Source organism: Mastigoproctus giganteus, chromosome 13, assembly GCF_048544385.1.
Source record: "Mastigoproctus giganteus isolate SK-2022 chromosome 13, ASM4854438v1, whole genome shotgun sequence".
In the NCBI taxonomy this organism is placed as follows: Eukaryota; Metazoa; Arthropoda; class Arachnida; order Uropygi; family Thelyphonidae; genus Mastigoproctus; species Mastigoproctus giganteus.
Genome location: NC_143587.1, coordinates 113,702,332 through 113,714,534, shown reverse-complemented (window position 1 = coordinate 113,714,534; position 12,203 = coordinate 113,702,332). Strand labels below are relative to the sequence as shown.

Below are 12,203 nucleotides of genomic sequence, written 5' to 3'. Positions count from 1 at the left end.
ATTGGAAGATTAATGACGACTTATAACTCCGCTTATTTTCGACTTGCAAAACATCTGTTTATACCTATTCTAGTTATTACTTGAATTTTATGATTTTTTTTTTATTTGGAGTCGAAGTGTCCCGGTAAATCGAGAGTATGCTGTACTTGCTGTCAGATTGCATTGTGTGTGCTGGTAAAAAAAAAATTTGAGCACATCATTGCAGGATCTTTCAACCATGTATGAGAAAAATTCATGTACAGGCTTGCTTATTTGCTTTTAAAGTTTGGGATGTCGTGAGCATCTCATGTAGTCACTTAGGTTAAAAATAAATACTGCCAAACAAATTGAGTATTTTTTTTTTTTTATTTATAGTGCTTAAAGTAGTATTGACCAGGAAAAAAAATAGAAATAAAATATTTTGTAAAAAATATTCATGACTCATGTTTGAGGTTCTAGTGTTGGGCATCACTATAATTCTTCATGACCCCCTTGCATTACGAAACAGAGCCTGCCTATGTTATTAATAATTTAACATCATTGTTTGAAAGTAAATTGGAATAGTTTCAGAATATCTAGTTCCTTGATTCTTTTGGGATATGTCTAATAAAAGATTTACTTAAAAGAATTCAAACTTTTTTTTTAATCAGGAGAAATAGAAAGGTGCTTAAAAAAAGTAAGCGAAGGTGTGGAAACATTTGAAGACATTTGGCAGAAGGTGAGTTCCCCCCCCCACTAAAATTATCTCAGTAATTAGCATAAATTTTTAACAGACAAAATACATTTATATTATAATAATGGAAAGTACTTTATATTTGGTAGTATTGTATATTTATTTTAAATAGCTGTATTACCAATTCTAAAGATTCTGAAAGCTAAGTAATTCCATCAGTAGTATGATTACAGATAAATTAGCCCAAATATGAAAATATAATTGAGTTTTGGCCCTCATCCATACTGAGAGTTCAAATTAGACAACACAAATTGCATATTGTAAGGGTGGCAGGAGATTTATCACTTATATCATATACATATCATTTAATATACATAACTGATTTTTTCATAAAAAATAGTGACTTATTGGAATACTTTGCTGCATGATAATAGGGATGATGGAATCAGCTGTTATCATAAACTGCTGAAGGGGGAAGAGATGGTGTTCAAAAAGTTAAAATCAAGTAATTTGTGAAAATCTTATTTTTGTAATAAAGTTCGTAGCTGCCAACCCCTTGGGTTTTATGTAGAATTGACTTTATTTGGCCCCTTCTGTCTCATCATACTTTTGCTGTGTGTGTGTGTGTGTGTGTGTGTGTGTGTGTGTATGTATGTATGTGTGTATGCATGCCCATTTTTTCCCCTTTAATCTCTTTGCAGAAAAGTAGTAAAACTGTTAAAATAGGAATTTAAAACTTTTGTGAATTTCTTGTTTTTCTTAACAAATATGGCTGTAATGAACACCTAAGAATAGTTTGCTGTTATTGTTCTGTTAGCCATAAAAAAGGAAACTTTATTCTGCAGGTCTTCCATTTCCATTGAAGTACACTCCACAGATAATGGCTTCTCTCAATTTAGAAAGCTATCAATAAATATTTAATAAAAACTTAAAAGTTTATTAAAAACTAATACAGTTGAAGATTTATTTTCACAAAAAAAAAAAATAATAATAATAACAAGTAAGTTACTAATACTTCATGGTATCACTGAAGGTGAAGAAATAGATATTTTGCAGTAACACTTATGCGAATTTCACTGTGAGAACTCACCAGATACTATTATGAAAGAAGATAGAATTGGCATACAGCACTCCTTGTTTAGGAGTAATAAGTGCACATTGAATCATGAAATATATTAAATTATTCCTGGTAATTCTTGCATTTATATAATTCCTCATAGCAATGCTGAATGTGAGAGAATATTCAGCCAAGTCGGGGATGGGGGGGGATCTACAACGGTGTATTTTTTGAAGCGTTGACAATCAGTTGATAAATACAAAACAACAATCTGAATAGAAATTCATTTACAGAAAAATCCTAGGTAAGCTAATGTTTGAAAGCATAATGTATTGGTGAACAGAACTGTGGCTGCTTTTTCCAGAAAGTGACTTGATTTCTTTCAGTTTTTGGGAAGACTTGCTTTTTGCAAAATAAGAAAGAAAAAGAAAAAAAAAAAAAAAACTTTTGCAACCTTTTGCCTGTTTTGGTCACAAAATCTTCCTCCTTCATATAATTAGCTGATCTCCAGTTTTTAGAAAGATAAAAGTTGGCAGCTATACTTTTGTATAAATATTTCAGCACAGTGCTTGTTCTTTATTAGCATTGTCATTAGTACAGGGATATGATGCAAGAAAGCAAGCTTATATAGCATCAGCCCCCCAAAAAAAAAAAAAAACAACACCTTCCCATTTCATCCATCCGTTCGCTCCAAATATTTGTCTAGTTCTGCCTTGAACTTAGCAGGTCCTGGAGTTTTGTCGATATATAGCAATTTTGCTAGTAGAGACAAGGAGGTGATTTTATCTTTGTATAAGGCAATGGTCAGGCCACACCTTGAGTACTGCGTACAGATCTGGAGGCCTTATTTTAGTTTTAGGAAGGATGCAGAGTTGCTAGAACGAGTATAGAGAAGGGCAACAAGATTGGTGAGAGGAACAAAGGGGGTTCTCTTACCAGGAGAGGCTTAAATTCTGTAAGTTGCAAGCATCTGGAGACTAGGCACTTGCGAGGTGATCTGATTGGGGTGTACAAGACCTTGACTGCTTTGAGCAGGCTAAATGCTGATGGGATACTTCCACTTGTTCAGATTAAGAACCTGAGGGGGGAGGGCATAGATTCAAATTGAGGAAAGACATTTGTAGAATATATGTGCAGAAGGTTGCCTTTAGCCTGCCGGTAGTTAATTTCTGGAACAGACTTCCATCTGTTGTTGTGGAAGTTGATATCTTAAATATATTTAAGGCTGAACTATACAAACTTTGGAGTAACCGGATGGGTGAGATGGGAATGTTTTTTTTTTTAATTTTATTTTATTTATTTTTGGCTGATGCTCTATAAGCTTGCTTTCTTGCCATCATATAACTCAACTAATGCTAATTCTGAAGTTGTTGACCTCCACTACAACAGATGGAAGTTTGTTCCAACTATCAACCAGCCCTGGCTAAAGGCAAATTTCCATACATCTATTCTACAATTGTCTTTCCTCAATTGGAATTTATGTCCCCTCAGGTGAGTAATCTGAGCAAGAGGAAGAATCCTATCAGCATTGAGCTTGCTCAAACCATTCAAGGTCTTATACACCTCATTTAGATCACCTTTCAGATGTCTAGTCTCCAGAAGCTGCAATTTGCAGAACTTAAGCCTTTCTTGATAACAGCAACCCTTTGTTCCACTCACTAATCTTTGCGCTCTTCTCTATACTCGTTCCAGCAACTCTACATCATTTCCTAAAATGAGACCTCCAGACCTGTATGTAGTACTCAACGTGCAGCCTGACCATTGCCAAATACAAGGGGATAATCGCCTCCTTATCCCTGCTAGCAAAATTCCTATATATCACTGACAAGACTTCATGAGCTACTCTTGCACCTGTCTGCACTAGTCAACAAACTTCATATCTGACTGCAGAATTAACCCCAAGTCCTTTTCATTCTTCACTACCCTGAGTGTAGTACCACCCAATTGATATATTACTCTGAGGCATACTGCTATCCATATGCAGTACTTTACATTTGTCAATGTTAAACTGCAGTTGCCACCTCTCAGCCCATCTGCTCAACTTTTCCAGATCCTGTTGCAGTAGTGTACTATAATTACTGTCATTAACGACCCTGCCAACCTTCATATTGTCTGCAAACTTAGACATTAACTACCTTCATCAATATCATTGATAAATACAGAAAACAACAATGGGCCCAACACTGAACTCTGAGGGACTCCACTAATAGCGTTAGTCCACGAAGAGCAGTGTCCATTGATTACCACTCTGTGTTCTCCCACTCAACCACCCTTTTATCAATTGTAACAACTTGCCCTTAATGACATACTGCTCCAGTTTGTACAGAAGTCTTCCATATGCCACAGTATCAAAAGCCTTCCTAAATCGAAGTATATGATATCAAAATAATTTTTTGCATCCAGTTCCTTTGCGGTCACATCATATTATCCAATCAAATTTGTCACACAAGACTTCCCCTTAACAAACCCATTGAGCTGAACTATAACTGCAGTCTTTTCTAGATGATTCTGCATTACTTCCGTAACCAGTGCCTCCATTAATTTTCCTGGAACAGAAGTTAAACTAACAGGTCTGAAATTACTTGCGTCGCCCTTTGATCTTCTTTTGTGAACTGGGGACACATTTGCACATCTCCTGTCCATGGGGACCTTCCCTGAGTCCAAGGAAGCTTTTATAATTATGGCTGAGTTTGTTTACATTCCTTTAATGTAACTGGATAGACCCATCCACCCCAGCGGCCTTTCTTATGTTTAATTTCAACAATTTCTCCTCCACTTTTCTCTCAGTTATTTCAAAATCATTTAGCTTCCTGCCAGATAAACTTCTGGCATTCACCTCCCTGAATAATTCCACATGTGTGAACGTAGATGCAAAATACTCATTCAGTTTGTCAGCTACCTCAGCAGGTGCATCAACAATCAAACCATCAATGTCAAGTGGACAAATCTGGTTCATCCCCTTCCTTCTAGAGTTTACATAAGTAAAGAAGTCTCTTCTGTTTTTCTTTGCATCGTTTCCCAAAGATTTCTCGTAATCTTCCTTTGCTTGCCTCACCTCCTTTGTGACTTGATTACAGACTATCTTCTATCTGCCATAGACATCTGTGTCTCCTGATAATTTATATGCGTCCCATGCATTTTTCTTTTCTGCCACGAGTCTCGCTAGGTCATCTGACATCCATTTAGGCCTAAACCCTGAACAGTATTTTTCTTAATTGAAAAGTGTAGTAGCTTCCAAGATTAATTCCTTGAATGCTTCCCATTTAGACTTTGCTGTTGGTAACATCATCAGTTGGCCCCACTGTAGTCACCTTTATGAAAGCAAAAACCCATCCCTTTACCCCTGATAGTAGTTACATCTTTAAGTAAATCCCACATCAGTACACTGTGATTACTGCCACCTAGTGATTCCTTTATCTGTAAATTTGTATGCGTGAATAATCACTGCTGATAATCAGAATAATACTCCCTCTGGTTGCCTCTCTAACATGCTGCTGTAGCAAACAACCATCCAATAAATCCACAAAAGTCTTACTAATGTGTGAGTGATCAATCCACAAATTCCAGTCTATATTTGGGAAGTTAAAATCCCCCAGAGTAATATTCCACAGTAATAAACAAATGTTTTAAAGCAAACTGTATTTGTTAACCATCTTATGGTTATATCTTAATACCAAATGTGTATGGTTGTCAGCGAAGTTTAATTTCTTGTTCAATGTGCACTTCAAAAAAGCCTGCTGGTTTTCCCAAATTTTTTTTTTTGAAAAAACTGTTCTTTGCCTGTTTTGACTGGAATATCTCCTATTTTATCTCTTGCTTATAGTTACCTGATCTCCAGCTTTTCAAAAGTCAAAAGTTGGCAGCTATTAACTGTCAATTAGCTTATGAATACTACACACTTATATAAATATAATACACTAATGCAGTATGGTTTAAGATGCTAGTGCTCCATAGAACCAGCAGCAGTAACTGTGAGAGAACCGAATTTTGTCAATTCTTAGGTTTGCTGAATAATGGATTGTCAGATTTGGGAGCTTCTGCTATAAAAAAAAAAAATCATGTTATGTATATAACATGATTTTTTTTTTATATATGCAAGTATATGCAATATACTTTTTTTATATATATTTTTTATATATGCAAGTATATGCAATATACTTTTTTTATATATATTTTTTATATATGCAAGTATATGCAATATACTTTTTTTATATATATTTTTTATATATGCAAGTATATTGCATATATTTTTTATATATGCATAACGCATATATTTTTTTATATATGCAAGTATATTGCATATACACTTTGTATATGCAAGTGTCTGTAATTAATATTATCATGTTTATTTTATTGCCAAATTCAAAAGAATTAACATTGGGAGGCTATAGCTAAACAATAATTATTGATTAATTTATTCTGGAAGTAAGTTACAGTGCATGGGAAGTGTAGCCTTAGCTTTTCAGATCTACTTTTGAAGGAAACTTAATTGGCTGGGAACGAAGCATTATCCAGTATTGTTATGTGGGCCAAATTTAAGATGCACAGTACAGTTTTACAACACAGTACTTCAGCATGAAGGTAACCACAGATAAATTTGTATTTTGCATAAACAAGAAAAGCCTTGTTAACTAGATCATTATAAAAAGGATCTTCGGCTACTAGTTGAAGATACAAGTGAGTGTTGGCCATACAATTCAAGAAAGTAAGAAGCTGTTTTCCTCATTTTATAGTACTGGTCTAGCTGGCTTAAATTACACCAAACCATCAGCCTCAGCTACCCATGAAAGCAGTTATTCTAATTATTAAAAGCTCACTAGCTAAAGGAAAGGGTTTTCTACAATCCAGAAGTTATATACCTTGGTTCTATCAATGCTTAATTATGTGAAAATCTTATTTTTATTCATTTATCCTTCCTTTGACCAATACCTAGTTAACCAAGTGGTATAGCCCTCCCCCCTCTCTCTCACCCGCCCACCCACCCACGAGTTACATTTAGCCACTCTGACCAGGTGGGTAGCTTATCTATGGACATTCAGTCCGTCTGAATGCTAAAGCAGTTGTTCAATAAATCAATGACAGGACACCATGGGTCCTCCTTGCCACCTATCTGAACTGCACAGAGAACTTCATATCAGATCAGCCTGTATCAAAACCCAGATCCCTTTCTCTGTACCATTTTTAATTCAATCCCTGCATGATTTGTGCCGAAGTATTTTGTTATTTTACAAGTATAAAACTTTGTATTTTGATGTTTCCATTTATCTGACCATCTTCGTCCAAGATGTCCTGAAGAAGCACTGCACGATGCTGATCATTAATCATTCTCGTAGTTTTCATATCATGTGCAAATTTTAACACCCGTCACCTCCTGTATCTCCACATCAGTCATTTAACAAAATCAGAAACAGAAGTGGTCCAAGCCAATTTGGAAGTGTAACCATTAATTACAACCTGTTGTGTAATCTATTCAAGGATCTGCGATTCCAGCATGTTCCAGCTTATTATATAGTGTGACAAGTGTTTTGCTAAAGTCCAAATAGACAATGCAGTGAAATATTTCATTCATCCAACTCATGTGTGATGCTACCTTGATAGTTATCAGCAGTTAGTTAATGATGTTAATAAACAAGATTTTCGATTTACAAGACCATGCTGTGTTCCATTTCTAAAGAAAACCATTTCTGTATAGATTACCTTGTATTGTATTGTATTATTACTCATTGTCTTTATGACTTCACTCCAGTTGAATCAGTCTGTAGTTACCTACCTTATTCATGGAATCACATTTATAGATTGGTGTTAAATTGGTCTTCTCCACTCCAATTTGTATAATGAAATCCTTACGAGATTAGCTGTAATGGTTTGTTGCATTCCCTTGCCACTTCTTTGAGCCGTCTGTCAGTCCCGTTGTTGGTAAATGTTCATCAAATGACTTAAAAATTAAAATAATTTATTATTAATTTTTCTTTGTTATTGGTTTGAATTTCACTCTGTGTCATTTTGTTATTGAAGAAGTTTGGCTAGGGGAGAAAAAAAAAAATATTTTTTTTTTTTTTTTTTTTTTTAAGGCTTTATTAAGCCTATTCTGGCATTTAATTATCAAATATTACAAAATAATAATTTAAAATTAGCAGCATCTCTCACATCCACTCTTTGAGCATTCTTGCTTCATGTTTGATCGCAGTATCTCCTCCAAGTTACTGACACTCGCTTTCTTCAAATGTTTGTGTCAGGCTGGTATTAAATTTTTGAAGTGCATGGGTTTTTCAGTTTCTGTTTTAAGTTTCATTTACTGACAGTAAAGATAATGCCTAATATGCACATTAAAAAATATCTGAAGTGCATCAGAAGGGGTTTTATTTAATAATATTATAATAATAATAATAAACATGTTTTCAATATAAAATGGTTAATCTATGCAATGCATTACATTTCAGGCTTGTTTTTGTTATCGTAATAATTCACAATTTATAAAAAAAAAAAAAAAAAAAAAAAAACAAGCAAAAGGCAATGACATATATACAAACCAAGGACATTTCATTGTTTGAAGATAATAAAGTACTCAAAATTTATTTTGGTAATATTTCCAAATTGTAAATATGTGCATAATTGGGTCAAACATTTTGTGGTGCTTTTTTTACCACTTCTTCAGTGACTGCAAAGACAAACAACACAGTTTTGCCTACAGATTATGTTGCTCATGGAATACCTAGGACATTTTATTTCTGAATGTCTGCCTATTGCCAATTTATTCTTCTGATCATTGCACAACAACATGCATGATAGCTGGTGCTTCAGCCACAATATTTGGTATGTGGTAGCCTATGTGATATGTATAAATAAAATAATAATAATTATTGCCAGAGTACTCTTGATTTCTTTTAATTAAATATATATACTTTTAATTAAATTTGGAAAACTCGACAAAACCATTCTAAAAGAGTAAAATACAATATTTTATGAAAATCCATTATGAGTCAAGCTGTTACATGCCGACAGATGGGTGGGCATCAGTAGGCATTTTACACATATATGCCAACGCACCTAAAATGGACTTTTCACAGTTGTGTTCACAAAAGATTGAAAATTAGGAGACAGCATTAAAAAGTGAACAATCTTGAATTATTTCTTGCCAATTTTTAAGGTTATAAAGGGGCAATTTTTCCTGAGTACACGTGAGTGGATTAAAAATAAGTTTGTGTGCCCGCTAGAGGGTTAAGATAACTAGGTATATGCAATCTGTCATGGAGCCATTACTTGCATTCAAGTTCAAAAGTTTTTTAGTAAGCAGGACGCTGATTTTCATATTGCTGATTTTTGTGTTTCTCAGGATCAGTAGCACAGTTTTACCTCACCACAAAGGGACTTTAATCTGTAAAGATCAATGCAAAATACTAATTAGATTCACCAGCTAGTTATGCCTAGCTACCCTACTGACCCTAATCACTTGTTTGGTGCTGTTATAGCTATCCTAATCACTTCTTAAAGCTAATATGCTTCAAAGCTTTTCGTTTCTTTTGGACAGAAAACGAAAACTGTTTTTTTAATCTGTTAAATTAGCCAGTTTCTTATGGCTTCAGTTTCAATATCTTTATAATAGTTTATAATTCGCCTATATTTGTTATTCTTATCCTGTCTTACTGGTTGGTAGAAGCCTTTAATCGTGGAAAAGGAGAGGGCAAAACACTTTTTCCAAAGGAAAAAAAATAATAATAAAAAAATAGTGTATTAAAGGTGAGGACAAGCTCTTTTTGTTATCCCAGAACCACAGCTCAGTTTCTTTGGATTCATGGTTAGGTGGACTTGAAAAGCATGTTCTATGCTTTTTTGCTCAGTTTCTTAAGAAATAATACTTTGAGCATTTTTCTGATTATGTATGCATATTTATTTTCCTGTTTTGAAGGTGATTGCTGAGCTTTTGAGATCAAATGAGGATTTGTGGATCCCTTAGTTCGGAAAGAGGGAGTGATACATAGCTTGTTGTTTCTTTATAGAGCACCTAATAGCAATGAAAGGGGTCTTCAACTTTACTGCTTATATCAAGGCTATATCCCACATTCAAGTCATTTTCTTTAGGGAAGAACTTGAAAGTGGGCACTTGAAACAAAAAAATCTTCCTCCTCAGTATAAGATCATTCTTCAGTGAGAGCAGTAATGCTTTTATTTGCACTAGCAGTAACAAATGAAAGTGATCACAAAGATGCTGATCTTATTAGTCTTGTTACCCTTTGATTATCTAACAGTGTACACCATGTAAAGGATTCAGGACTGCCAATGTATATGCTGCTTGGTGTTTGCAGTGAAAATTTAGTTATATACTGAAAGTGGGGGGGCTAATTTTTAAATTTCATTAACACATTAAGTGAATGTTCATAAAACAAGTACTTGCTGTTTTGTGTTTGAATAATTGCATAGTTGTGCAGTATTAGGTGCACAAAGACACTTTAATTGGTATGCAGGTAGAACTTTTGATCATAGACTTCATAGCAATTTGTTTAAGATCTGGATACTTACTTGAGTCTTTGAATATTGTGGACATTACTTATTAATATCGTGGAGTTTTAATTTTTTTTTTTTTTAAAGCACATGTTGAACTTTGTTGCACAAATTATTTTCAGGTACTGTAAATATTGCAGAGTATCTAATACAATGCAACTGCTTTTTAAGACTATATTATTTGCTTATTTTCACTATTTTTGACCAAACTAATTGCGAAATTTTGAAACAGTTGGCATGCCATATACCAATGTACACGAAGTTGCTGTATTGTGCACAGCTTTATTTATTTACAAAATGGTGCTTGCATATATTCTTGCTAACTGTACGAAGGGCATTTGAAAAGTCCATGGCCAGGGTTTATTTGAGCAGTGTGGTAATGTGTTACTTTTCAGCATAGTCCCCTTTGGAGTTGATATGCTTTTGTCACTGATGCTGCAGTATGAAGGTTTTCTCTTGGACATACGGTAAAGCATCTGCTGCAGCAGTGATGTCACTGTCAATGGAAAAATTGATACCAGCCAGGTATTTTATCAAATTAGGAAATAGGGACATATTCACCAGATCTAGCACCAATGGTGCTAGATCTGGTGAATTAGGGAATGGTCCAAGATTTCAAAGCACCACTCATATGGCATGGCCATGGCAGTGACAGACAGAGCAGGTGCGTTTTCCTGGTGGAACATGACTCCTTTGCTGTGTTTTCCTCAGCATTTGTCTTTCATATTTTCACTCAAATGCTTTCACAAGGTTTGTGTAATATGCCCCTGTGACTGTCTGGTCTTTCTGGAGGTAATTCACTAGCAGCATTCCATCAGCATCCAAAAAACCTGATATCTTCACCTTGCTAGCTTTAGCATTAGCAAAGGCACATGATGCAAGAAAGCAAACTTATATAGCATCAGCCAAAAAAAAAAAAAAATTCACCCTTATTTCACCCATCCACTCGTGCCAAATGTTTGTCAAGTTCTGCCTTGAATCTGTTTAAGCTATCAACTTCTACAACAACAGATGGAAGTTTGTTTCAGCAATCAACCACCCGCTGACTAAAGGCAAACTTCTGCACATCTATCCTACAACCGTCTTTCCTCAATTTGAATTTATGCCCTCTCAGGTGATTATTCTGAGCAAGAGGAAGAATTCCATCAGCATTGAGCATGCTCAAACCATTCAAGACTTTATACACCTCAGTCAGATCATCTTGCAGGTGCCTAGTCTCCAGACACTATAATTTGCAAAACGTAAGCCTTTCTTTGTAAGAGCAACCCTTTGTTCCATTCATTAATCTTCTTGTCCTTCTCTGTACTCGTTCCAACAGCTCTACATCCTTCATAAAATGAGGCCTCCAGACCTGTATGCAGTACTCTAGGTGTGGCCTGACCATTGCCTTATACAAGGGGATAATCACCTCCTTATCCCTGCTAGAAAAATTCCTATATATCGTTGACAATACACCATGAGCTACTCTTGCAGACCGTCTGCACTGCTCAGAAAACTTCATATCTGCCTGCACAATTACCTACAGGTCCTTTTCATTCTCTACCACTGTCAGTGAGGTAGCACAGAGTTGATACGTTACTTTGGAATTACTGCTTCCTATATGTAGTACTTTATATTTGTCAATGTTAAACTTCATTTGCCACCTCTCAGCCCATCCGCTCAACTTTTCTAGATCTTGTTGCAGCAGTGTACTGTCATTAACAACCCTGCCAACCTTCGTATCGTCTGCACACTTGGATATTAAGCCTGATATACCATCATCAGTATCATTTATAAATACAGAAAACAACAATGGACCCAACACTGAACCCTGAGGGACTCCACTAATAACATTAGTCCACGAAGACCGGTGTCCATTGATTACCATTCTCTGTCTTCTCCCACTCAACCATCCCTTTATCCATAGCAGCAATTTGCCTCCAATGCCACACTGCTCCAATTTGTGCAGCAGTCTTCCATGTGCAGTATCAAAGGCTTTTCTAACATCCAAATATA

General features: G+C 35.2%; 1 protein-coding gene across 2 annotated transcripts in view; it reads left to right on the top strand.

Annotated features, from left to right (window-relative positions):
• The window catches only part of LOC150076374 (CCR4-NOT transcription complex subunit 3-like), a 370,933-nt gene that overhangs the window by 82,503 nt on the left and 276,227 nt on the right, over positions 1-12,203 (top strand). For both annotated transcript variants that reach the window (XM_090387831.1, XM_090387830.1), the window contains exon 2: positions 630-697. In XM_090387831.1, coding sequence (XP_090243957.1) covers positions 630-697 — 68 coding nt within the window. The remainder of the gene's footprint in view (positions 1-629; positions 698-12,203) is intronic.